Source organism: Zea mays, chromosome 2, assembly GCF_902167145.1.
Source record: "Zea mays cultivar B73 chromosome 2, Zm-B73-REFERENCE-NAM-5.0, whole genome shotgun sequence".
Lineage (NCBI taxonomy): Eukaryota > Viridiplantae > Streptophyta > Magnoliopsida > Poales > Poaceae > Zea > Zea mays.
Genome location: NC_050097.1, coordinates 118,189,708 through 118,214,175, shown reverse-complemented (window position 1 = coordinate 118,214,175; position 24,468 = coordinate 118,189,708). Strand labels below are relative to the sequence as shown.

General features: G+C 48.1%; 2 protein-coding genes and 3 non-coding genes across 11 annotated transcripts; 2 read left to right on the top strand and 3 right to left on the bottom strand.

The window, feature by feature from the left end:
- Positions 1 to 2,616: 2,616 nt before the first annotated feature.
- On the top strand, positions 2,617 to 9,943 carry LOC103646899 (putative aconitate hydratase, cytoplasmic). 3 transcript variants are annotated; one of them, XM_008671525.3, is made up of 20 exons: positions 2,617 to 2,748; positions 4,003 to 4,107; positions 4,479 to 4,639; positions 4,732 to 4,824; positions 4,928 to 5,113; positions 5,567 to 5,728; positions 6,003 to 6,147; positions 6,238 to 6,380; positions 6,495 to 6,551; positions 6,640 to 6,719; positions 6,837 to 6,912; positions 7,019 to 7,204; positions 7,299 to 7,366; positions 7,474 to 7,592; positions 7,690 to 7,811; positions 7,908 to 8,486; positions 8,582 to 8,923; positions 9,027 to 9,133; positions 9,473 to 9,557; positions 9,661 to 9,943. In XM_008671525.3, the coding sequence occupies exons 1-18, from the start codon at positions 2,730 to 2,732 to the stop codon at positions 9,099 to 9,101; spliced, it is 2,718 nt and encodes a 905-aa protein (XP_008669747.1). In that variant the 5' UTR covers positions 2,617 to 2,729; the 3' UTR covers positions 9,102 to 9,133; positions 9,473 to 9,557; positions 9,661 to 9,943. The 3 variants fall into 3 exon arrangements, with proteins under 3 accessions (XP_008669747.1, XP_008669746.1, XP_020403985.1); XM_008671524.3 differs by lacking the exon at positions 2,617 to 2,748 and adding an exon at positions 2,964 to 3,743; XM_020548396.1 differs by lacking the exon at positions 2,617 to 2,748 and adding an exon at positions 3,365 to 3,743 and having other exon boundaries at positions 3,855 to 4,107.
- A 646-nt stretch (positions 9,944 to 10,589) lies between these two features.
- Positions 10,590 to 10,663, bottom strand: TRNAV-AAC (transfer RNA valine (anticodon AAC)). The gene has a single exon. It is a non-coding gene; the product is annotated as a tRNA-Val (tRNA).
- A 1,040-nt stretch (positions 10,664 to 11,703) lies between these two features.
- Positions 11,704 to 11,840, top strand: LOC111591038 (small nucleolar RNA Z247). The gene has a single exon (XR_004856801.1). It is a non-coding gene; the product is annotated as a small nucleolar RNA Z247 (small nucleolar RNA).
- Positions 11,841 to 13,829: 1,989 nt separating this feature from the next.
- On the bottom strand, positions 13,830 to 13,903 carry TRNAV-AAC (transfer RNA valine (anticodon AAC)). Its single transcript has one exon. It is a non-coding gene; the product is annotated as a tRNA-Val (tRNA).
- Positions 13,904 to 14,390: 487 nt separating this feature from the next.
- On the bottom strand, positions 14,391 to 24,188 carry LOC100282746 (mitochondrial uncoupling protein 2). Of its 5 annotated transcripts, none has more exons than XM_008669767.4 (10): positions 23,953 to 24,188; positions 23,321 to 23,554; positions 23,147 to 23,225; positions 21,921 to 22,051; positions 21,746 to 21,844; positions 21,560 to 21,664; positions 21,367 to 21,441; positions 15,264 to 15,318; positions 15,081 to 15,167; positions 14,397 to 14,955 (listed from the first exon to the last, which is right to left on the bottom strand). In XM_008669767.4, exons 1-10 carry the CDS (start codon positions 24,016 to 24,018, stop codon positions 14,951 to 14,953), a joined length of 936 nt encoding a protein of 311 aa, XP_008667989.1. In that variant the 5' UTR covers positions 24,019 to 24,188; the 3' UTR covers positions 14,397 to 14,950. The 5 variants fall into 5 exon arrangements, 3 of the variants coding, with proteins under 3 accessions (NP_001149124.2, XP_008667989.1, XP_035820697.1); XM_035964804.1 differs by having other exon boundaries at positions 23,321 to 23,529; XR_004855962.1 differs by having other exon boundaries at positions 14,777 to 14,955; positions 21,560 to 21,612.
- Positions 24,189 to 24,468: the final 280 nt, after the last annotated feature.

Here is a 24,468-nt window from a genome sequence, read left to right as displayed (position 1 = left end):
CGAAGTTTTACTAAAATTCAGGTCTAAACAAAAACAGAAACGGTTACCGAAAATATGGAAACGGAATCGGTAGAAAAAAATCGGAATCAGAAAGGGAAACGGTTTGGGTCTCTTCCGACTGTTTCCGGAAATTACCATTTTATTCGATATTTTATCGTCGTTAATAAATTCGGTATTTCCCAGAAAAATATTAAATCTGAACTGATCTTTATGAATTCATAATAAATTCATCTTAGCTTAGAAAAATATGAAACTAATTTTTATTATTTTCCTAAAATCAAGATCTATCTAATGATATATAGTTTAGAATCGTTTGAAACTTTTATAAATCTTATTATGTTTTCTTGCATGTTATTACTCTTCATACATATATTCATAATTTGCATGAGAACTTAAGAAGGACCAAGAGAACACTAATTATATTGACCATGCCCAGTAGTAGGAGTACAAATAGAATGTAAGTGCCATATCATTATACATATCTTGATTCTACTTTATTTAAATACATAATAATGATTTTATTATTGTACGACTTCTTACTTTATATATTTATTGTGACCTCCTACATTATATATTATTACTAATTTTATATGAATGCATGACTTGCGTGAATTTTTTAAGTCAATTGAGGGTACATATTACAGTTTTTACGATCGAATTTTAGATTCCGATCATAACCGATGTAATTTTCGTATCGAACTTTCGTTTCCGATGTTTCCGAATTACTTATATCGTCTTCGTTTCCGGAGTTTCCGTTTTCGATCTCGTTTCCGAGGAAAAATATGAAAATGAAAATGTTTTAGTGTTACCGATTGTTTCTGACCGTTTTCACCTCTAGTAGCATATGCCGACTGCTGCCGCGCTACAGGACTTGGTTGTCCAATATCTAAGACCTGAACTCCTCATCGCCAAGATAACCTAAACGTGGCAGGCGTCACCGTATCCTCCTCAGCGGCACACACGAAAAAAGGCTAGGAGCAAAATCGACTCACCCTGTACCCGCATCGACGAGCGTCGGTCGGCTCGCGGCTACGATCGTGGGTGGGGGCAGCAGGTTGGGGAGGAAGAATAGGGTGAAGCCCTGGAAGACGAATGGGACGTCTGACGATGGCAAAAACGATGGTGTGCGCATGCTGTGAAACGTCCTCGTGGACGTGCAATAGCCACTGTGCGGGTCAGAGTCGGGGCTGGTGTCGACGAATACGGGGAGGAGGCACATGCTCCCACACCCTCTATCGAGAATGGGGTGGCGCGGAGGCGCAGGCATGAGGGGAGAGAAAAGAAGCAGGATGGCGAACAAGGTGGTGGCAACTGAGACGATGACCATAATTATTGTGTGGAGGTATAACTGCTGGCCAAATGGGTCGTGTCTGGTGGGCCGGCCCGAGGCACGACCCATTTAATAGTGCATGGGGCAGCTCGGCACGAGCGACGTGCCATGCTTGGGCCGTAGCCTCGGACCGACACGATTTTTTTTGTATTTTACAAAAAATCGTATATACATATGTACAATTCATATTCAATATTAAAAACATCTGAACATGATGTTCTACTGGTTAAACAGTTTCACCTAGTGTCTCTCACTCTTCTTCCATTATTAGGGTGTGGGTTCGAACCCCACCTCCTGCACCGTTTTTTAACATTTTACGATGATTTAACCAAAGGGTCCGTCGGGCCCACGTGCCGTGTCTGGGCGGAACTGCGGCCGTCGGGCCTAACGAGCCGTTGCGCGGAGGGGACGGACGTGCATCGGGTTAATTTGAAATAGATGTGAGGAGTTATTTGTAAAAAGATGACTCGAAATAACTGTGCTAGTAGCAGTAGAAAGAAAATAATATAATATGTGTTAATTGGTATAGAGTTGAGATATAGAGTAAATATGATTACGATAAATTATAGTATATGTAGACTATCTTGATGACCAGGATAGAATATTATTTTTAAGATAGAAATTTAGAGTACAGATAGCCTTATTTCAAGAATGTTTGCTCCATATTTAGATAATTTGTTTTAGAACGAAAATCGAGTTGTGTGAGTTTAGTGATACGTGAACTGTCCTATGAGCAACCATGAGATTCATGTTTCACACATAAGGAAGCTAGTAGCATCAGAAATTAAAATCTACTAAGCGCTCTTCATTTACAACGCAAGATTTATTTAGGGGGGGCGTTTGGCAGAGCTTTTACAGCTCCGTTCACAACAAGAATCACTCCTACAGAGCTAAATGGTAAAAATCTCCATGAAGTTAGAGAATAGTTTTTGTCAAATAAATTCACTTCTGCTACAGAATAAATCGGAATCACTATATTGGAGAATCAGCTCTCGAAGTTAGAGAATTATGGAGCGAACCTATATATATGCCAAACGAGCCCTTAATAGAAATTATGTAGATTTTTCCCTACATTTTAAAGAAGAATACTAGTAGTATAGCAACATGAGATTCATCGTACATGTTAATAATAACGTCTGCATGTATCATGGCCGGGCTTGTTTCACCCGTGACTTAATAATTAGTGTACGGTAAGCATAATGGACACAAAAAAATTACCATGTCCCTGCTGGCCGGCTGCTCTCTGTGTTTTCTCTGTGCGTATAAGAAAGCTGCTTGCCTGGTCGTCGTCCTCATCACTTGTTCTTTGTGTTGAGGCCTCCATCATCTATCTCCTCTCTCGTCGTGCTGGCCGACCGGCGACGACCTATAGCTCCTGCCGCCTCACGTCGAACGCGCCATGGCCGCCAACTCAACAGGTAATTAATATAAGCAGAGGGTCGCCGAGCTAGCCAATATATATAGCTTTTAATTTGCGAATTGAATTGTATATATATATGCATTCCTTGCTTGTACTGTACGTACGTACGTGGTTGGCTAACTGATTTAAATCACACACACAGCCTGCTGTGATAGTACGTAGTAGCTAGCAGCTAGTACATGGTATATGCAGATGAAAAAGCATGCATGCAGCACGATGCTTGCACTTTCCAGCAGCCACCAGCAAGCAGATGCCAATTAAGCAGCAAATTCGAGTAGAATCTGCTGCACAATTAAATAATACAGATGAATTCGCTCTTTGCATCTCTTGCCAAGCGCTCGATCAGATCGATCGATATCCTGGCATGTGGATCTATAAGAGGCTTGGATCGTAGCTTCAAGATGGAGCCAGACCAGAGGAAATCACTAATGAAGCGCCGACGACCTTGCCGGAGGAGCAAGCAAAAGCAGGAGTGGTGGTGGTGGTGATTACAAGTGCCTACAGTTGTGCCGCGTACACTTTTCCGTGTTGCAGGGGTGGGTGGGGTGGGGGGTAGTATTGTCCATGGAGGGAGAAGAGAGTAATGACATAGCGCTTGAGCACTTGACTGAGGCGGGCGCTGCTTTTCCATCGGCGGCCTTTCGTTTCATCAGATCCTCCGCCTCTATTGGGCGCCGGGCAGCCAAGCTGCAGGCGGATGGGCGCGATAGCGGGACCACATCCTGCCGCCGCCGCCGCCGCCTGCCCCTCTTCCACTCCGATCCATGGAGCAGCAGCTCCTCTGTGGTGGTTGCCACACGCACACGCCTCCGCCGCCAAGCCTCCCCTGCCCCTGCCTCCGCCGCCGCCCACGGACCCTCTCTGTTTCATCGAGGTGCCACGCGATTCATCCGGACCAGCTGCTGCGTGCCCGCCTCGTCCCCGACGTCACCACCAGCGCCAAGCTACAACCACGCGACGACGCTCTCCATCGGATCCGAGTCGGAGTCGGAGGTGCTCTAAATCTACTACCACCATGTCACTTCACTAGCTATTACTATGACTATACTACCTACTCTATTATTAAGCCCCGCAGATATATAACTCAGTCGCTCATGACTTTAGTTTCGACTCCAGACTTAAATCAAGGCTTCTATCGTAACAGAATGTCTTCAAAGGAAATGCCCATTTCAATTCAATGTTTCTCTACAGCAATCATTTGTCTCCAATACGTAATCCCACTGTCCTTGCTTCGAACTTGTGTTTGCCTCAGCTACCAAGCATGCTTTCAAGCGTATATTGACGAGCCTGATTAAGCCTGGCGGTGGTGAATACGGCAAGTTCTTCAGCCTTCCCGCACTAAATGATCCAAGGATCGGTAAGTTTCTGTATTTTCAGTTTCTTCTTCCTTCCTTTTGCAATTTGCATACCTTTAAATATATGGTCTGCACAAATATATGCTAGTAGTACACGTAATCCTGTATAAACGTTCACATTTTCAACTAGGTTGTGTTCACTCGCTTCCATTAATTTCAACAAGAGCGTTTGTCTCATCTGCCACCTCTTTATAGTACTTAGTAGCAAACTTAAAAAAACTATGGCTATGCATAGGTGTAAACTTTTACACCTTTATTTTGTGTACTTATACAAATTGCAATGCCATACTTTTTGCAACATCGTGCATGTACATTAATATGCTAATGCTATTTTAAATAACCAAAAAAAAAATCTTTTCTTGTGCTCTATCAGATAAGCTTCCCTACTCTATACGTGTTCTCCTGGAATCAGCTATCCGCCATTGTGATAACTTCCAAGTTACAGAGAGTGATGTCGAGAAAATCATTGATTGGGAGAACACATCTCCCAAGCTGGCTGAGATACCTTTCAAGCCAGCGAGATGCATTCTAATGGTTGGCTTTGCTCTGAAATCTCACAAAATCTTAAGGTTCATATATAAATATATAATTGCCTTTTGCTTATTATGATCCAATTTATGATCTAGGACAACACTGGAGTCCCAGCTGTTGTAGACCTTGCAGCTATGCGTGATATGATGCCAAAGTTGGGTTGTGATCCCTACAAGATCAATCCATTGGTACATCTTTATTTTCTCGTTTTTTTATTCATCATCTCAAAAGTTCTGTGCTCCCTCATCTATTTGTTTCATAATACATATTTTATTTGGATCGTACATGCAGATTCCCGTGGATGCTGTTATTGACCATGCAGTGCGAGTGGATGTAGCAGGGACCTATGATGCATTGGATAGAAACGAGGAGTTGGAGTTCCAACGCAACAAAGAAAGGTTTGCTTTTCTTAAATGGGCATCCAATGCTTTCCACAACATGCAGGTTTTCCCTCCTGGTTCAGGCACTGTACACCAGGTAAACTAATGCTCTGGATCTAAGGCCCCGTTTGTTTCCTTTCATTTTGAGGAATTGAAATCTTACTATTAGAATAGGCTATTTTTTTTAGAATATGACATTCCACCACTTTCCAAAGTTATCATATAAGAATATCTCAAATTCATGGAGGTGAGAGATGGAAATTGATTCTATAGATTTACATGCTATTTTTCCGATGTACAACTTATAGCACTCTCTTCTACTTGCTTCGTTATAACATGAATGTAGTATATAACTATCTCTCTCATATGATTTAAGATAATATACAAATATTTTACATATATAAATATATGAACTTAATTAGTTTTGTCTAAATTATAATTATTAAAATGGAATTCAATTCCAACGAAACAAACAGGGCCTAAGAGAATTTGATGTGCCAGATCCCATAAACTCTTTATTTTCATCTTTGATTTGAAATAAAAATTTCAGGTAAACCTTGAGTATCTTGCCCGAGTTGTCTTCAACGAAGATGGCATTCTTTACTTCGACAGCGTGGTTGGCACAGACTCACACACCACTATGATTAATAGTCTTGGAGTTGCTGGTTGGGGAGTAGGCGGTATTGAAGCAGTCGTTGCAATGCTTGGCCAGGTAAATGCTGTTAGTAGGAAAAGGTTAGCAGAAAATGATGGGTTCAGTCATCCATAAAAAATGATGGGACCATCCCATGACTTTGAACACAATGGGTTTTGCCCACCCTGGAAATCATGAGTTGTATATGGCAGTCAACAAGGAAACTCTAGTCAGACTTTACATGCAAAGCTAGCCTTAACACAACTTTCTGCTCCGATAAGTTTAGCAACACATAAATGCTGACTTCTTGTCTATGGATTTCAATTAACCCCTAAGTTGGTGTATTGTGCAGCCAATGGGCATGGTTTTGCCTGGTGTGGTTGGATTCAAGTTGAGTGGGAAGTTACAGGATGGTGTCACTACTACTGACATTGTTCTTACTATGACCCAAATGCTAAGGAAGCACGGTGCTATTGGCAAATTCGTTGAATTCTATGGTAAGCATAGTAGAGAAGCATGGTTTACAATTTATATTATTCATATATCTCTCTCAACAATTTTTCTCTTTATTTCTCTTTTGCATTCAGGTGTTGGTGTGGGCGAGCTATCTTTGCCTGCTAGGGCCACAATTGCCAACATGTCTCCAGAATATGGAGCTACCATGGGCTTCTTCCCTGTAGACCAAGTAGCATTGGACTATCTCAAATTGACAGGCCGAAGCGATGAAACTGTACATTTCACTATGTGCAGACTACTCTTTTACCATACCCGTTCCATCATTCTGATATGTATATATTTTTATTAATAAAGCAAAGTTGTATATATTGCATTAAATGTGATTCAGGTGTCGATGATTGAAGCATACCTGCGAGCTAACAAAATGTTTGTGGACAAGCATGAGGTCTGCCTTTTAAATTTTATAGCACTTGGGTTCCATCCATCAATTCCTGATTTATAAGAAATTGACATATACTCATGGTGCCATGCAGCCTGAGACGGAACGAGTTTTCTCTTCATATCTGGAGCTGGACCTTAGTGAGGTGGAGCCTTGCGTTTCAGGCCCCAAAAGGTAGATATAGTGCTCCTTAGTTATGGTTTTCTCACTGTTGGACAATAACTATATATTTGTGCTAGTGCTAATGGGGACTTGGATCATTCTGTCCCTGTTTGATTTGCCATCTTGCAGGCCTCATGATCGTGTCCCTTTGAAGGAAATGAAGTCAGACTGGCATGCTTGCCTGGACAACGAAGTTGGTTTCAAGGTAATAGGCCCTTGCTTCTGTAGTCCATGATATTTCCCTTACAATTTTCTTTTAAAAAATAATGTTCGTGCATCTTAAATTTATTACATGGCAAACACTACTCCAGGGCTATGCGGTGCCAAAGGAACAGCAAGGCAAAGTTGTGAAATTCGACTTCCATGGAAGGCCAGCTGAAATCAAGCATGGCAGTGTTGTTCTTGCAGCAATATGTAGCTCCACAAACACATCAAATCCCAGCGTCATGATTGGTGCTGGCCTTGTGGCAAAGAAAGCCTGCGAATTGGGCCTTGAGGTTGGTTTAGTGTACATAATCTTTTGTTATTGTATTGATTAACTTCTCTTCTCTGTTTTCTTACATGTGGAACAACTCTGATATATATCATCAGGTGAAGCCATGGGTAAAGACAAGCCTTACCCCTGGATCTGTGGTTGCTACCGAGTACTTGAAACATAGGTATATCTATAGTTTAGCCATCCAAACCTTGTTCCTTTAGTCCAAAATTGAGATGTGCCATGTCATCCGATGGCAATGAAGCAACTGTTTGTGGTTTCTCCATGCAGTGGCCTTCAAGATTATCTGAACCAGCAAGGGTTCCATGTCGCTGCGCATGGCTGCGCCACTTGTGTGGGCAACTCTGGTGACCTGGATGGATCTGTATCCGCTGCTATCACAGAAAATGGTAGGGCATTATCGGTGTTTTTTGTAGCTGCGCACATAACAAGTTTTTTATTTGAATTGATTATTTGGTAGCTTATGGTCTACTCTTGCACATGCAGATATCGTTGCTGCTGCGGTGCTGTCGGCCAACCGAAACTTCGAGGGGCGTGTGAACCCTCTCACTCGGGCTAACTACCTTGCCTCGCCGCCTCTGGTTGTTGCCTATGCTCTTGCCGGCACTGTAAGTACTCCACGACACATTATTGTTTCTTCTTCCACTTGGACTATTGCTTTGTGGCTGACACTGACACACACACTACGTACGGCAATCGCACAGGTTGACATTGGTTTTGAGGAAGAGCCCATTGGAGTTGGAAAGGGTGGCAAGGAAATTTTCTTGAGGGACATATGGCCTTCAAACCAAGAGATCGATGAGGTTGTGGAGTCCAGCGTGCAGACTCACTTGTTCAAGAAAGTGTACGACTCCATCATGGAACGTAACCCTAGGTGGAACCAGCTGCCGGTTCCAAAGGAGGCACTGTACCCATGGGACGACAGGTCCACCTACATCCGCAAGCCCACTTACCTGGAGGGCATGTCCATGACGCCGCCTGGCCCGCCCACGGTGACGGAGGCCTACTGCCTGCTCAACCTTGGAGACAGCATCACCACGGACCACATCTCCTACTCGGGGAAGATCCCCGAGGGCACACCTGCGGCCAAGTATCTGCTCGAGTATGGTGTGGAGCCCAAGAACTTCAGCTCCTATGGTGGCCGCCGCGGGAACAATGAGGTGGTGATGAGGGGAGCGTTTGCCAATATGAGGATCGTGAATAAGCTTCTTAATGGCGAGGCTGGTCCCTGGACGATCCATGTTCCTACCGGGGAGAAGCTCTACGTTTACGACGCGGCAATGGTATATATGCCTATGCTTCATTATCATCATATATATACACATGAATATATAGTCAATCAATCAACCCCTTTTGAGTATATATGTGATGGGTGCAGAAATACAAGTCGGAAGGTCATGACATGGTCATCATCGCTGGCTCCGAGTACGGCAGTGGCAGCTCTCGTGACTCTGCTGCCAAGGGACCAATGCTACTGGGTGTCAAGTCGGTGATTGCAAAGAGCTTCGAGCGGATCCACCGGAGCAACTTGGTGGGGATGGGGATCATTCCTCTCTGCTTTCAAGCAGGAGAGGATGCCGATTCACTCGGCCTCACCGGACGTGAGCGCTACACCATCCACCTCCCTACCAGCACCGCCGAGATCAGTCCTGGTCAGGACGTGACCGTCACGACCCACGACGGAAGATCATTCACTTGCACTCTTCGCTTGGACACACAGGTATAAGGATGCGTGTTTTTAAACATCCCAAAAACTACCTGCTTCACCATCCAGTTCTTCCTGTGTAAATGACACACATCTATTGTTCTTGCCTGTCGCGCAGCTTGAGGTCACATACTTCAACCATGGAGGCATCCTTCCCTACATGGTCCGCAACCTGGCGGCACAAATGAAATAAGTTGAAGTTTATTGGTGGGAATAAATTAAAAGGTTGGAGTCTTGATCATATCGGTCTCTCTCTGATCTATGCATATTGATGTACTCTTTCTGATGCAAAATATCCATTGGCATGGTGTACACATTTTGGCTAGCATTTCTCTATGAAAATATGATATGTTTCAAATACAAATAATTACACATTTTAGAATACTATTCCATCTATCCATGGTCAAAGCTATTGAAGTTTGACTGCCAAGAATTCTAAAACCATCTCTATACATTTTGGATCTGGAGGAGTATTAGTACTATGTGCAAAAGCTCTCTAATCAGTAGGGCGGCCATTTCTATTATCTGATCTGATCATATATTCTCTTCATGTTGGCTACCTAGGTACTCAATGCCACGTATTTGGCGTATGTATGTAAATAAGTGGCACATTCTAATCTTCAATTGTATTATTCGCTCTGGCATTGAGGTATGCATGTATATTCTAAAATAAAAAATTAAAAGTTAGTAGATTTAATCACCATATGTATATGCTGAATAGTAAGACATTATTGTTCTTGGTTGTGGTGCAGGTGGGTCGTAGCTGCATTATACTTTCTCCGCAAGACATGAGCATGGATTTTGTTTTAGCAACAGATTATTTGTACTCTTGATTCTTTGGTTCCATGCTCTCTTCGGCCATCTCCATGTCAATTTGCTTTGCAAACAATATAATATCAGCGTGCCGTGCCCTTGTAGATTTCCAAATGGTTATATGCATATGTACTATTGAAATTGTCATTTTAGTTTGCAAACAATACCAACGTGCCTTTGTAGATTTCAAAATGGATATATATGTTGTATTCAAGTTTGCTATTTCTAGTGACCCCATGTGGCCATTGGAGCCCCCCCGGGGGGGGGGGGGGGGGGGGGGGGGGATGTCGGGAGTCAGTCCAAGGTCACCACATTTCTAGGCCCTCGCAGTTGTTGGGTTGAATATTAGAAGGGCTGGTAAATGCTAGGAGCCTCCGACCTCTTCCCGGGTCTACATTAGTTTCAACCCAGAAATAGGGGAGTATGAAAGCTCTTGTAAATAAATCGAGTAAGACTATGGAGATGACATAATCTATGAATATCCTCGTAAAATCTCTGAGCTATTTATAAGAACCTAGTTTTTACCTTAAATTTGAAGTACTTTTTTAGCTTAGAACATTTGTTTTATGAATACAGAATATTTTATTACCAATCTAAAATATTGGTGTACTTAATGAAAATATTTATCATTATGAGATTAATGATTGTCAATCAAATTCCATGTAAATATATTTACATGGGATCTTGCTTTAAACAGCTTATTGCAAGAAATATGATGATGTAATTAGGTTTTATTTAGGACATTTGGTTTAGCCTCAATAATTTCTTTTAAAAAACCCATATGTCAGCAATTTTAGATTTTTACACGGATGAATTGTAGAAGACGACAGCGGTACAGAAAAATAAAAGAACACCAACCAACAAAAATTGTTTTCGCCCGGACTTGAACCGGAGACCTTCAGTGTGTTAGACTGACGTGATAACCAACTACACCACGAAAACTCTTCGTTCTAGGTTTCAATACGTTTTTAAATTATACTAATCAAGGGTGAAATGCAGCAATTCCCAATCAATCATGGTTTGTTTGGAAATAGAAGGCTGGAAAGATAGGTTCACGTCGTGTGTTCGATCGGAACGGATCATCCGAACCTGGTATTTTGGTTTGGTTTCATCGCTGTCAAGTGCCAACGGTTAAAGGATAGAGATTTCCTCCTTGATTACAGGGCTGCGTCCCTAATTCTTCTCTATAACCATATGTGTTGTACACCACTGATCTATATATTCACACGGCAGCCACTCCTATAGGTGTGGATCATTTCATCTAAGGGCTTGTTCGGTTATTCCCAATACACATGGATTGGATGAGATTGGAAAAAATTGTGAAGAAGTTTGAGCTGTTTGGGATTCAAACCCATCCAATCCCGCTCAATCCACATGGATTGAGAGCTAACCGAACAAGCTCTAACATGGTACCAGAGGCAAGGTTCTTTTAAACCAGCACCTCCTCCTCCATCTGATCCTTTCCCACCACCACCATGACATCCGTCAACTCCTCTCCCACCACCATGGCAACGATCTCCATCATTCCTCTACACCATGTCGTCACTGTTCGCCACTTCGCCTCACCAAGAAAAATTTTCTTATATGGCGTGCGCAACTCCTTCCGTTCCTCCGTAGCTCCAAATTAATGGGCTACCTCGATGGCACTATGGTTGCTCCAACCAAGGAGGTGCCTTCTTCTGTTACCCCGGCGCCACGATGATGCCAAACCCGGCGTATGAAAGCTGGTGTGACCTAGATCAACAGATCCTCAGTGGTCTGCTCTCCACGATGACAGAGGAGATTCTTTGTGATCTCACGACGGCCACAACATCCAAGGAGGTTTGGGACTCGCTGACGCGTCAGTTCTCCTTCTCAACTCGAGCTCGCGTCGTGCAGCTTCGGGTGGAGCTCGCCAGCGTGAAGAAACGCGACCTCTCAGCTGCAGATTACTTTGCCAAGATCAAGGACATTGCTGCACAGATGGCGGCTGCTGATTGTCCTATCTCCAACGACGAGATTCTCTCTTATCTCTTTGCAGGTCTTGAAGCTGATTATGATGCTTTTGTGACCGCCATGACCACAAAAACAGAGCCGCTCTCTCTTGATGACACGTATGCGCATCTCCTCGTCTACGAGCAGCGCCAAATGCAGCATCACGTCGAGCAACCGGTTCACTGTGCATCGGCCAACTTTGCTGGCTGCGGTGGTGTCCGCGGTCATGGTCGCAGTCACGCCATGATGCGCCATGATGCGCGTGATGACCCGCGAACCAGCAACGGCCGCCCCCATGCTAGATTTGTGGCAAAACTGGCCACACGACGCTTCGTTGTTGGCATCGCATGGATGACAGCTATCAGGAGGAATCACACTCGGCGGCTCTAGCGTCCACATCTTCATACACGGTTGACCCCAATTGGTACAGCGACACCGGTGCCACCGACCACATCACCAGCGATCTCGACCAACTCGCTATTCGGGACCAATATAAGGGAGGAGAACACGTGCAAGTCGGCAATGGCGCATGTTTGCGAATTATGCATATTGGTCACTCTTCCATTAATACTACTACTCGTCCTCTTGTTTTGCGCAGTATCTTGCATGTTCCTGAAATATCAAAACATCTTCTATCTGTCCATTGTTTTTCACGTGATAATGATGTTTTCTTTGAATTTCATCCTTGGCATTTCTCCATAATGGATCGCAAGTTAGGGAAAACTCTTCTGGACGGGCGGTGTGAATCTGGTCTCTACCCGCTCAAGCCCTCCGTTCCATGCTCTCTTCGGCCATCTCCATGCTCTTGATTCTTCGGTTCCATGCTCTCTTCGGCCATCTCCATGTCAATTTGCTTTGCAAAAAATATAATATTAGTGTGTCGTGCCCTTGTAGATTTTCAAATGGTTATATGCATATGTACTAGTGAAATTGTCATTTTGGTTTGCAAACAATACCAGCGTGCCTTCGTAGATTTCCAAATGGATAGTATGTTCTATTAAAATTCAAATTTGCTATTTCTAGTGACCCCATGTGGCCATTGGAGCCCCCGGGGGAATGTCGGGAGTCGGGAGATCACCGCATTTCAGGACCCTAGGCTTACCCGTGAATGGATATTAGAAGGGCTGGTAAATGCTAGGAGCCCCTGACCTCTTCTCGAGCCTACATTAACTTCAACCCAAAAATAGGGGAGTATGAAAGCTCTTGTAAATGAGTCGAGTAAGGGTCTGTTTGGTTGGGCTGTGGCTGTGGAAAAAGTTGCTGTGGGCTGTGAGCTGTGGAAAAAGCTGCTGTAGGCTGTGTGCTGTTAAAAAGCTAAAAATCGTTTGGTGGAAACCACTAAAAGTCTTTAAAATTTATTCGATATATGTTTTCACAGTTCCATCCAAAAGCCACTAAAAGCAGGTCCAGGGGTGCTTTCAGTTTTGCACTACGAGAAAGTCGGCTTTTAGAAAAAGCTGCTTCCTGGATCCAGCCCTTTGGTTGGCTTTTGGCTTTTAGGGGGCAAAAGCCAAACCAAACACACCCTAAACCTACTGACCTCTTCTCGAGCCTACATTAACTTCAACCCAAAAATAGGGGAGTATGAAAGCTCTTGTAAATGAGTCGAGTAAGCCTACTAACCTCTTCCCGAGCCTAAATTAACTTCAACTCAAAAATAGGGAAGTATGAAAGCTCTTGTAAATGAGTCGAGTAAGCCTATGGAGAGACATAATCTATGAATATCCTCGTAAAATCTGAGCTATTCATAAGAACCTAGTTTTTATCTTAAATTTGAAGTACTTTTTTAGCTTAGAACATTTGTTTTATGAATACAGAATATTTTATTACCAATCTAAAATATGGGCGTGCTTAATAAAAATATTTATCATTATGAGAGAAATGATTGTCAATCAAATTCCATGTAAATATATTTACATGGGATCTTGCTTTGAACAGCTTATTGCAAGAAATACGATGATGTAATTAGGTTTTATTTAGGACATTTGGTTTAGCCTCAATAATTTCTTTTAAAAAATCCATATGTCAGCAATTTTAGATTTTTACACGGATGAAGGAGCAAGGGACCAGGCCAAATTGTAGAAGACAACAGCGGTACAGAAAAATAAAAGAACACCAACACACCAACAAAAATTGTTTTCGCCCGGACTTGAACCGGAGACCTACAGTGTGTTAGACTGACGTGATAACCAACTACACCACGAAAGCTCTTTGTTTAAGATTTCAATACGTTTTTATACTATACACTAATCAAGGGTGAAATGCAGCTATTCCCAATAAATCATGGTTTGTTTGGAAATAGAAGGCTGGAAAGATAGGTTCACGTCGTGTGTTCGATCGGAACGGATCATCCGAACTTTGTATTTTGGTTTGGTTTCATCGCTGTCAAGTGCCAACAACATTATCCACTGAGACCGATTCATCCAACTCAAAATCGGCGGTCTCGTCCGTTATCATAGCCTCATGTCTTTTGAAATATCTAAAACTAATAGTTAACAGCTAAAATTATAACTGACCCTATATTTAAAGGGAAAATGAGGGATAAATTGGTGTCCACCTAGAGAGAGAGAGAGAGCTATTGGCGAGCTGCTAGTCCCAGCTCAAGTAGTTTCTCTTACTGACTCAGTCACTGACGTATGGCCCACAGCTGGCAAAAATACCTAAGGTATTCAACGAGTTATTATTTGGTCGGGAATTGAGATAAATGAACTATTACACATCTTTTCAATTATTGTGACGTAAAAAAGCTCGGATATCATTCCCCAGATTCAGATTTTCTGATCTAGAATACTCCTATTACATAATACTATATTTTGCTAACTTGCTCCTCTGAATGTACGTACTCAAATTTCATCAGCATATGGATGGCAGGATGGGTGCATCATTCTTCAGTTTGTAAGCATATATGCATCTGAATGTGTAAACTTCATAAGGGTTTCTTTTTTTAATCTCAATCCAAATGGATTGGAAGGAATTGAGTGGGTTTAAATCAGTCAAAATCTCTCCTAATCTCTCTCAATCTCCTCCAATCCAGCTCTCTATAATATACCAACACAGCGGTCTGTATGATCAATCTGCGATACAAGATTACAACATCGTGGCAGTATGGCTGCTTTCTGTTGGTTGACGCCATGAGAACCTGTAGCTTCAAATAACCATGCAATTACGTATATATGCCGCCCATATATATCAACATACCCTTGTCCCACACAATCCCTACTTGCAGTGCAGGCATCTCTTCATAGAAAGAATCTTCTAACCTTTTAAATTCATCAATATAAAGATAATCAGCCAACTTCTACCTTCCATAGTTTAGTGTCCACTAAATATAAACAAAATAATAAAAAAGGAAACCCCGAATGAAAGGGCGTGCACATTCTGTTACCTGCTCCAGAGTTAAAAACATTATCACATTCCATGACCCAATCCGACAAAAGTTTGCAATGAATCCCTTGTAGAAAGCACAAGGTCCCTGTAGAAAATAACCATCGGTTACGACTCATCACTTCATGTACATGTTGCCAAACTCAAGCATGATAAATCCTAATAGATTTGCTTTTGGACCTACATGATAATATTCCTTGTTGTAGATTATGACCCAACTGAATGCACATTTTTCTGACCTACATGATAATATTCCAGGCCTCAATCACGAAAATGTAGAAATGTTCTTGCAACTTAAGAGGCTTAAGTCTAAAGTTCAAAATATAAACTGTGGCATAAAATGAGAGAGTTATATTTATAGTATAGTGACAGTCATTTGTGTAGGGACCTGTAACCAACTTTTCAATTGAATTAATGGTCAAAGCTCTACATCGGAATGTTGGAAACTGAACCCCTACCCCTAACCAGGGATGGGGAGTAGTATTAATAGAGTAGTAACTGGGCCAGGCCCATTACAGTGAGGGGTGAGACGGTAATTACAACCCAAACCCTAGAATCCTAGACGGGTAGTCTAACACCCCCCGCAGTCACAACTCTATCCTGTACAGATGTTGAGACTGGATCGAAAGTCTAAGAATACACTCGACGGTAGTCCCTTGGTGAAGATGTCGGCGAACTGCAGCGTGGTGGGGACGCTGAGAACCCGAACGTCACCGGCAGCGACACGCTCGCGGACGAAGTGTAGGTCGATCTCTACGTGCTTCGTGCGCTGATGCTGCACGGGGTTGGTGGAGAGGTAGACCGCACTGACGTTGTCGCAGTAGACGAGAGTGGCGCGCTGAAGAGGACTGTGGAGCTCGTGGAGGAGCTGGCGCAGCCAGGAGGCCTCTGCCACACCGTTGGCCACGGCACGGTACTCGGCCTCAGCGCTGGAGCGAGAGACGACGGGCTGCCTCTTGGCGGCCCAAGAGACGAGGTTGGCGCCCAGGAACACGGCGTAGCCGGAGGTGGACCGGCGCGTGTCGGGACAGCCAGCCCAGTCAGCGTCGGTGTAGACCACGAGCTCCGACGTCGGGGATGGGCGGAGTAGGAGGCCGTAGTCGAGGGAGCCGCGGAGGTAGCGCAGAATCCGCTTGAGCGCAGTGAGATGGGGCTCCCGCGGAGTGTGCATATGCAGGCACACCCGCTGGACGGCGTAAGCGATGTCGGGCCTGGAGAACGTGAGGTACTGGAGTGCGCCGGTGAGGCTCCGGTATGACGTCGCGTCGGCGACCGGAGGCCCGTCGTCCTCAGAGAGCTTCGCGTGAGTGTCGACAGGCGTGGAGCAGGGCTTGCAGTCAGACATGCCAGCCCGCTCCAGGATGTCGATGGCGTACTGGCGCTGGTGGAGGAAAAGACCCTGAGGCCGACGTTCGGCGGTGATGCCGAGAAAGTGTAGGGGCCCCAGGTCCTTCATCGCGAACTCCTGCTGAAGGGCGACGATCGTACGGTGTAGAAGGTCGGCGGTGGATGCCGTGAGCACAATGTCGTTGACGTAGAGCAGGAGGTAGATGGTGTCGTCGCCGCGCCGGTAGATGAACAGGGACGTGTCCGACTTGGCCTCGACGAAGCCGATGGAGGCCAGGTAGGAGGCGAAGCGACTGTACCATGCCCGTGGCGCCTGCTTGAGGCCGTACAGGGACCGGTTCAGCCGGCAGACTAGATCCGGACGGTCGGCGTCGACGAAGCCGGTGGGCTGGCTGCAGTAGACAGTCTCCGTCAGAGTGCCATGGAGGAAGGCATTCTTGACATCGAGCTGATGGATCGCCCAGTCGCGGGAGAGGGCGAGGGAGAGGACGGCGCGAACAGTGGCGAACTTGACGACGGGGCTGAAGGTCTCGTCGTAGTCCACTCCGGGGCGCTGTGTGAAGCCCCGAAGGACCCAACGGGCCTTGTAGCGGTCGAGGGAGCCATCCGAGGTCAGCTTGTGGCGAAATAGCCAATTCCCGGTGACCACATTGGTGCCTGGTGGACGCTGCACCAGGTCCCAGGTGTGGTTGGCCAAGAGGGCCGCGTACTCCTCCTCCATAGCCCGACGCCAATGTGGGTCGGCGAGGGCAGTGCGAACAGAGGAGGGCACCGGGGAAGCGTCGGGTGGGGTGCTGGACGTAGTAGCTGCCAGGATCAGCCGGTCGACGGGGCGGAGAACGCCAGCGGCGCGCCGAGTCACCATCGGGTGGACGTGCCCGGGGTCGCGGTGGATGGCGACCGGGTGATATATGGACGACTCGGAGCGCACTGCCGGGACGTCGTGTATGGTCGGCTCGCGGCGGTGATAGACGACGGTGGGGTCGGCGAAACGGGCCGCGCTCGTCGACGGGCCCGAGTCGGGGGGCGCCGAGGTAGTGGCGTGGCCGCGGCGATGGTAGACGAGTGCGGGGTTGGCGAAGCGAGCCGGGGTCGACGGGGCCGCGCGTGGCGCAGGCGGGGTCGACGGGGCCGCGCGTGGCGCAGGCAGGATCGACGGGGCCGCGCGTGGCGCAGGCGGGGCCGCGTGTGGCGCAGGCGGGGTCGACGGGGCCGCGCGTGGCGCGGAAGAGGTCGTAGTGGCCGCACGAGGAGCAGGTAACGGCGCAAGACGGGGAGCTGGAGGTGGGGGAGGAATCGGATCGGACTCAAGGAGAGATGATGATGTGGTGGGAGGTGAGGTCCAGATCGGTGGGTGTGGTGGAGCTAGCAAGGGGAAACACATCTTCGTCGAAGATGACATGACGAGAGATGATGATGCGGTGGGAGGTGAGGTCCAGACACCGGTACCCCTTGTGGTCAGGAGAGTAGCCAAGGAATAGACAGCGGGTGGAGCGAGGAGAAAGCTTATGTGGAGCGGTAGCGCAAGTGTTGGGGTAGCAGGCGCAGCCGAACACGCGAAGGTGGTCATAGGAAGGGGCTGTGCCGTATAGGGCGAAGTGAGGGGTAGGGTGGCGCACCGCCTTCGAGGGAAGACGGTTGAGGAGGTGGGTGGCAGTGTGCAGGGCCTCTGCCCAGTAGCTGGCAGGGAGAGACGCCTGGAAGAGGAGGCAGCGGAGCATATTGGTGGTGGTGCGGATCATGCGTTCGGCTCGGCCGTTCTGTGCAGAGGTGTAGGGGCACGAGAGACGCAACTGGACGCCATGAATGAGGAAGAAAGAGCGAGAGGCGTTGTTATCGAACTCGCGGCCATTGTCACACTGCAGGGCACGGACCGGGCGACGAAACTGAGTGGATACCCAGGTGAAGAAGTGTGTGAGGGTGGTGAATGTGTCCGACTTCAACCGAAGCGGGAAGGTCCAGAGAAAATGGGAAAAATCATCCAAAATCACCAAATAGTATTTATAACCAGAAAGACTGAGTACAGGGGAGGTCCAAAGATCACAGTGAATCAGGTCAAAAGCCTGCTCAGCCCGAGAAGTAGTGAATGGGAGACGAGTATGTCGGCCTAACTGACAAGCATGACAGAGACCCTCAAAATGTCCCCTACTACATGAAGGATCTAGACTACTGGTAATCTTGGTCATGACGTCGGGTCCTGGATGGCCGAGACGACGATGCCATGTGGTGGAGGAGGTGGTGGAGACCAGGACAGGAGGTGGAGACACGCCGGCGGTGGGGGGCTGGAGCGTGTAGAGCGGCCCCGAGCTGTCACAGCGGGCGAGAAGGGTCCTGGTGGCCAGATCCTTCACAGAAAAACCAGAGGGGTCAAACTCAATGGAACAGGAGTTGTCAGTGGTGAACCGACGAACAGAAAGAAGATTGTGAGTGATGTGGGGAGCTAAGAGAACATCGTTGAGGTAAAACGGCCCAGGGAGAACCGAGGCACCTACTGAGGTGACTGGCAGAGTGGAACCGTTTCCAACGACGATCGAGGGTGGGTGAGAGGGGAGGGGGGGATGAGAGCGAGAGAGCGTGCCTGTCGTGGGAGTGGTGTGGTACGAAGCACCGGAGTCGATCACCCAGTCGGAGGGGGGTGGGGTCATCGCCATGGTGCTGAAAGCAGCAGCGAGGGAGGCGTTGTCCCAACCGCCTGCCGGCGGGGACCAAGTCGACGAGGTGGGGGTCCCCGGGGGCAGGAGCGCGGGCGGAGCCTGGGGTACGACGGGCGCACCATACGGAGGCATCGAGGGCATGCCGTAGTGAGGAGCAGTCAGGAGGGCCGGCGCCGAGGGACGGGGGGCACTCGGTGCCTGGCCCGGCCACATGGCGATGGTCCCGGTCCAGGGGTTGTAGAAGGACGGCCACGCGTGGGTGGAGGGCGGGTAGGAGCCCCGGTCGACGGAGGACGGGTGGCCTAGCCCCCCGAAGGCGGCTGACCGCTGGTAGGAGCGCTGTAGAGAGCCGAGGCAGGAGTGGGCGCCTCATTCGCCATGGTGAGCTCCTCGAGGAGAAGCTCGTTCCTCACGGCGTGGAAGGTGGGGAAGGGCACGCTCCTCTTGATGAGAGCCTTCAGGTGGCCGTAGCGGGGGCTGAGGCCACGCAGGAGGTTCAGCACCAAGGTACGATCGGCAACTGGCTCGCCGAGATCGCGGAGAGAGTCAGCCAGGCCCTTCATCTGGCGGCAGTATTCTCCCACGGAGAGGTCCCCCTGAGAGAACAGGTGGAACTGGGCGTCGAGGTGGAGTGCCCGTGCATCCCGATTCCCGAGGAACTGGTCCTCGAGAGCGAGCCACGCCTGGCGCGCAGTGTCCGCCTGGTCGCGGATGATGTCCTGTAGCTCGACGGTGATGGTGCCGTGGAGCCACGAGAGGACAACGCTGTCCATGAGGCACCAGGAGCGGGGCGACGGAGTGTCGTGGTCGACGAGGACGTGATCGTCAAGGACGAACCGCCGCAGCGTGAGCAGGACCTGTCCTCGCCAACGGGGGTAGTGGGAAGACGCCGGATCCAACACCACGGATACGAGGGCCCGGATGTTGTGCAGTCCGGAGGCTTGAGCGTGGAGAGCAGCGATGAGGTCGGCGTCGAGGTCAGAGGTGTGGGGATCCTCTGGGGGCTCCGCAGCGGCGAGTGTCGGGCGGCCGAGGAGGCGCTGCGTGGTGGCCATCTGGGTGGTCAGAGCGGCGCCCAGGGCACGCTCACGCTCCAAGGCGAGGGAGGCGGCGCGCTCGCGCTCCCGCGAGGCCGTCACAGCAGCCTGGATCGTAGCAAGGGTGCCGACGAGCGCGGAGTCGGTGGTGGGGAGTGCGGAGGGCGCGACGGTGTAGCTCCAGGTGGGTGGAGCGGAGGCGGGAAAGCCCGGCGGGGAGCCGCGACGAAGGGGCAGCGGGGAAGCGGCGTGGATCGGCCCAAGGCCAGCGATGTAGGGGGCCCCTCCATGGGCGAGCTCGCTGCTGAGTGCAGCAGGGGCGATGGGGAGGTGCGTGCCAGGGCCGGTGGTGACCCCGACGTTGGTTCCGGCCGTAGTGGTGGCGGCGGTGGTTGTGTCCATCGAGCGATGAAGCAGCAGGGGCGGCTGGACGAAGACGCGGAGGGCACTGCGTCCGGCGCGGTCCGGCAGGCGGCGCGGTGGCCTGGGCGGGATGCGCCCGAGCGGCTGGCGACGCGGCAGCGACCGGGCGCGGTCGCGGCGGGGTCCTGGCGGCCGGGGCGGGGTCGCGGCTGGGACCAGGCGGCCTGGCGCGGTCGCGGCTGGGTCCTGGCGTCCTGGGCGCGGTCGTGGACGCAGGAGCGTCGAAGTTGACGGCGCGGCGGACAGGGAGAGAGGAAGGGTCGGCGATGGAAGGCCGGCGGCTGGGGAAGAAGGGGCGCTGGGCCTGCTGGCGGCGCGGCGGGCAGGGAGGAAGGGAGGACCGGCGGCTGGGGGCCGACGGCGGGAGGGATTCCGGCAGCAGGGGCCGGCGGCGGCTGCAGGGGGTGTGGGAAACCCCCCCACGGCGGCTGTGGCTGCTGTTGGAAAAAAAGAAACAGAGAAACCCTAAACCTAGGTCTGTGATACCATGTTGGAAACTAAACCCCTACCCCTAACCAGGGATGGGGAGTAGTATTAATAGAGTAGTAACTGGGCCAGGCCCATTACAGTGAGGGGTGAGACGGTAATTACAACCCAAACCCTAGAATCCTAGACGGGTAGTCTAACACGAAATATTGATGTTTAAAGTGACAAGGGTACATGGTAGATGGATATTGACATACTGGACACATACACATATAAGCTTGACAACAAAGACCAAGTGGAATGACTTCTTACTTTTGAACAAGTGAAAAAAGAGTTGTAGTAGTATAGACCAATAGACACAAGAAATTGAGAAAAAAAAAACAAGGAAAGGATTCCATACATCATTCTTTAGTGTCTTGGCAAAACAATCAAGAGTACTTTTGTACATTGAATCACCCATCATTCTTGATTTCACCTAAACAAAAGTCATGGTAGTTCAATTGATGCAAATCAGGGCAGGATTCACATTGAGCTAAACACATATTGCAACTAGGAACTTGGTAGTGTGCATATCCAGATTTTACAGAGCATACCACATCCACCGGAGAGCCAATGCAAACAGCAAAAAACCCAGCACCAAGTCCAGCTAAAAGATGGGTAAAAACGTTATCAGTAAACCCAGGAAGTTTTAGAAACATCTGCAAGAACAGAACAAAGGAATGAACAATGATAATGAAATATAATAACAACCACAAAGACATAAGAGAGTCGATATGTACCTGTTTGAACTGATCATAGCTGGCCAACTCGGCAGCGTTAATTATGGCATTGCGTGCGACATTTGGACCAAGGCCAGTCCACAAAGCTCCAATACCTTCCTGGAAGCATGAAAGATTTAAGGACAACGAAAAAAGAAAGTCTCGTAAACTTACTGCCCATGATTGTTAAAGTAACCTGTCTGATTATTGTAGCATATGCATTAAGGGCTCCAGAATAACTCCTCTTGACAGTGTTAGCCTTTCCATCAGCTTGCAACCTAACTTTAACAAGATCAGTTGGATTTGCCACAACAATTGCTATCACACCTGAAAATAGACAAAAAAAGATCATTTAACAATGTATGGTTCTCCACATTGCCGAGCGTGGCACCTTTAAAGTGAACCGACCTGATTTTATTATCTATGATACAAAAAACGGGAAAAAAAACTTGTGTACAGGACAAACCGGACATGAACCAAAGGTATCAGGTTTTGGACATGAATAGTAAACAAGACGAATGGCTTACACAATAGGTCCAAAAAAGAAAATAGACGTAAGGTGCTCATGATTTATTCTGCATCCACATTTAGGGTGCATATGGTTCTCAACATTGACACTTTGACAGAGCTAGCTTGACGCCTAAATGTGAATCAACCTGGTTTGTAGATACACAGTTAAAAAGAGAACCACATTTTGACATGATAAAACTCAGATGAACATATGCAGCCATGTTTAGCTATACAGGCAAAGATGGACAGACATATGTCATGGGTCACATGACCGATTAGCCGGATGACTCGATCGGACTTTCTGGTCATCCAGATCGTCCGATTAAGCGTCCAGATCGTCGATTAAGCGTCCGATTAGAGGGTTTCTGGACGTCCAGTCAAGTGGCGGCTAGGGTTTACTATTGGGCTTTATTGTTTTTTCGGCCCATCTACAGTCACATAAACAGTGGTGGCCGTCCAGTGCAACTGAAACCCTAGCCGTAGCCCAAGCCCTGCCTGTGCCCCTGCCCGTCGTCCAGTGGCGGTCGTCCAGTCTCCAGTGCATTCACTGGCGGCTCCTCCAGTCCACCCGCGCCGGCTCCACATCCACTTCCGACGTCTCCAAGACTCCAGGTCACCAGCATCATCTCCTGACCAACACCAGTGACGAAGACGAACTGACAACATGAGCTCATCATCTAAAGGTTGCCCCTGCTCCCCTCCTGCCTCCCTCCCCTTTTTCTATCATCACCGGTGTCGTCTCTAGTTCTTGCCTTCTTGGTTCTTACCATCACAGCACCAGTGCATTCTACAGTCTCTAGTTCTTCCCTTATGCTCTAGGACCGATTAGTCGTCCTAATCGTCGCCCTAATCGCGATCAGAAAGACTGTGTAGTTAATTGAAGTTGAAGTGGAGGGAGCAAATTGTACCAACCTGTGGTAAGCGCAGCAAGAATCTTGCTTAGTAAACTGACATCACCCACAACAGCACCTCCGACGAAGAAAGCCTTCACCTGCAAGTAAAGAGAAGGGAAAATTCCCTTTATTGTCGTGAGGAAGTCACTTTGAATGGGAGGAGACAGGTGAAAGAATGTGGAGGAGTACAGACAGGCTCATACAAGCTGATGCGGAGGCCGCCATAGAGGAACTGACGGTGGAGGCCGGGGATGACGCCCTTCCAGAGCGCGGCAACCCCTTCCTCCCTGGCGATGCACATGATTGTGGCTAGCGTGCCTCCAGCAGCAGCAGCTGTGGCTGCTGCAGCCGCCGGTGGCAGCGGTAGTGGCGCCTTCCTTTGCAGCTGGAGCCGCACTTTGGCTGTGTCCAAAGGAATGGTGCACACCTGATTATATCATTGGTAAATCAAAGCTGGCTCCAAACCCAAATCGTTGACAGTGAGATCCATTCTTTTTTAGATCAAATAATCATACTCCTATTTTTAATTGAAGAAGCAAATGGCAACGTTAGCCCAGCCAGTAGCCCCAAACTAATAATCCTTAAAAGTCGAAAAAAATAAAAAGACAGATAGCACGCCAGTTGCAAGCCAAACAAATCCCTCTTCAATTTGCGTCAAAGCCTCAACAAAGCAGAGCTACTACAAGCACTCGTCACGGCTTGAGCCTACTACAAGCCAATTTGGACGACTCCGACTCCGACTTCGACTTTGCCTCTTAGACGGATGTATGCGATGCGATGCCCGCGGGAGGCTAGAAAAAAGGAATGCGGGTGTGCTGACGGTACCTCTGCGAAGCAGGCGGCGAAGGCGCTGCTGAAGAAGACGGCGGTGAAGGAGGAGGAAGTCGCCATGCTCCCCTGTCTCGCCGGCGGCGGCCGCTCGTGGGGGTGGGGCTACTCTGCCTGCCGGAACCCTGAACTGGACAAGACACAGGAGCCCGGGACTCTCACCCGTCTTCTATGCCAATGCGGGTACTCCATCGATGTACAAGGGCAGGGCAGCCAGATCCAGATCTCGACTCAGCTACTACGACAAGCAATAAAGCATCAAATAGTGATTAGTGAAGTCGAAGTTATCAGTTATTTTAAACCGAGCTTGGTATTAAATGGGTTTAATACAAATGGAGATAGAACATGTTATCCGTGAAAATATTAACTACTACTACCTGTTTTGACCAAGACTTCTATCTTAAAGAACCTGAGCCTATTTTTGTGTCTCTAACTTTTAAAAAAACGACTAATACAAGAATGTACTATCTCTGTTATGACACCGTTGATTTTTTCAAAACTTTGATCACTCTC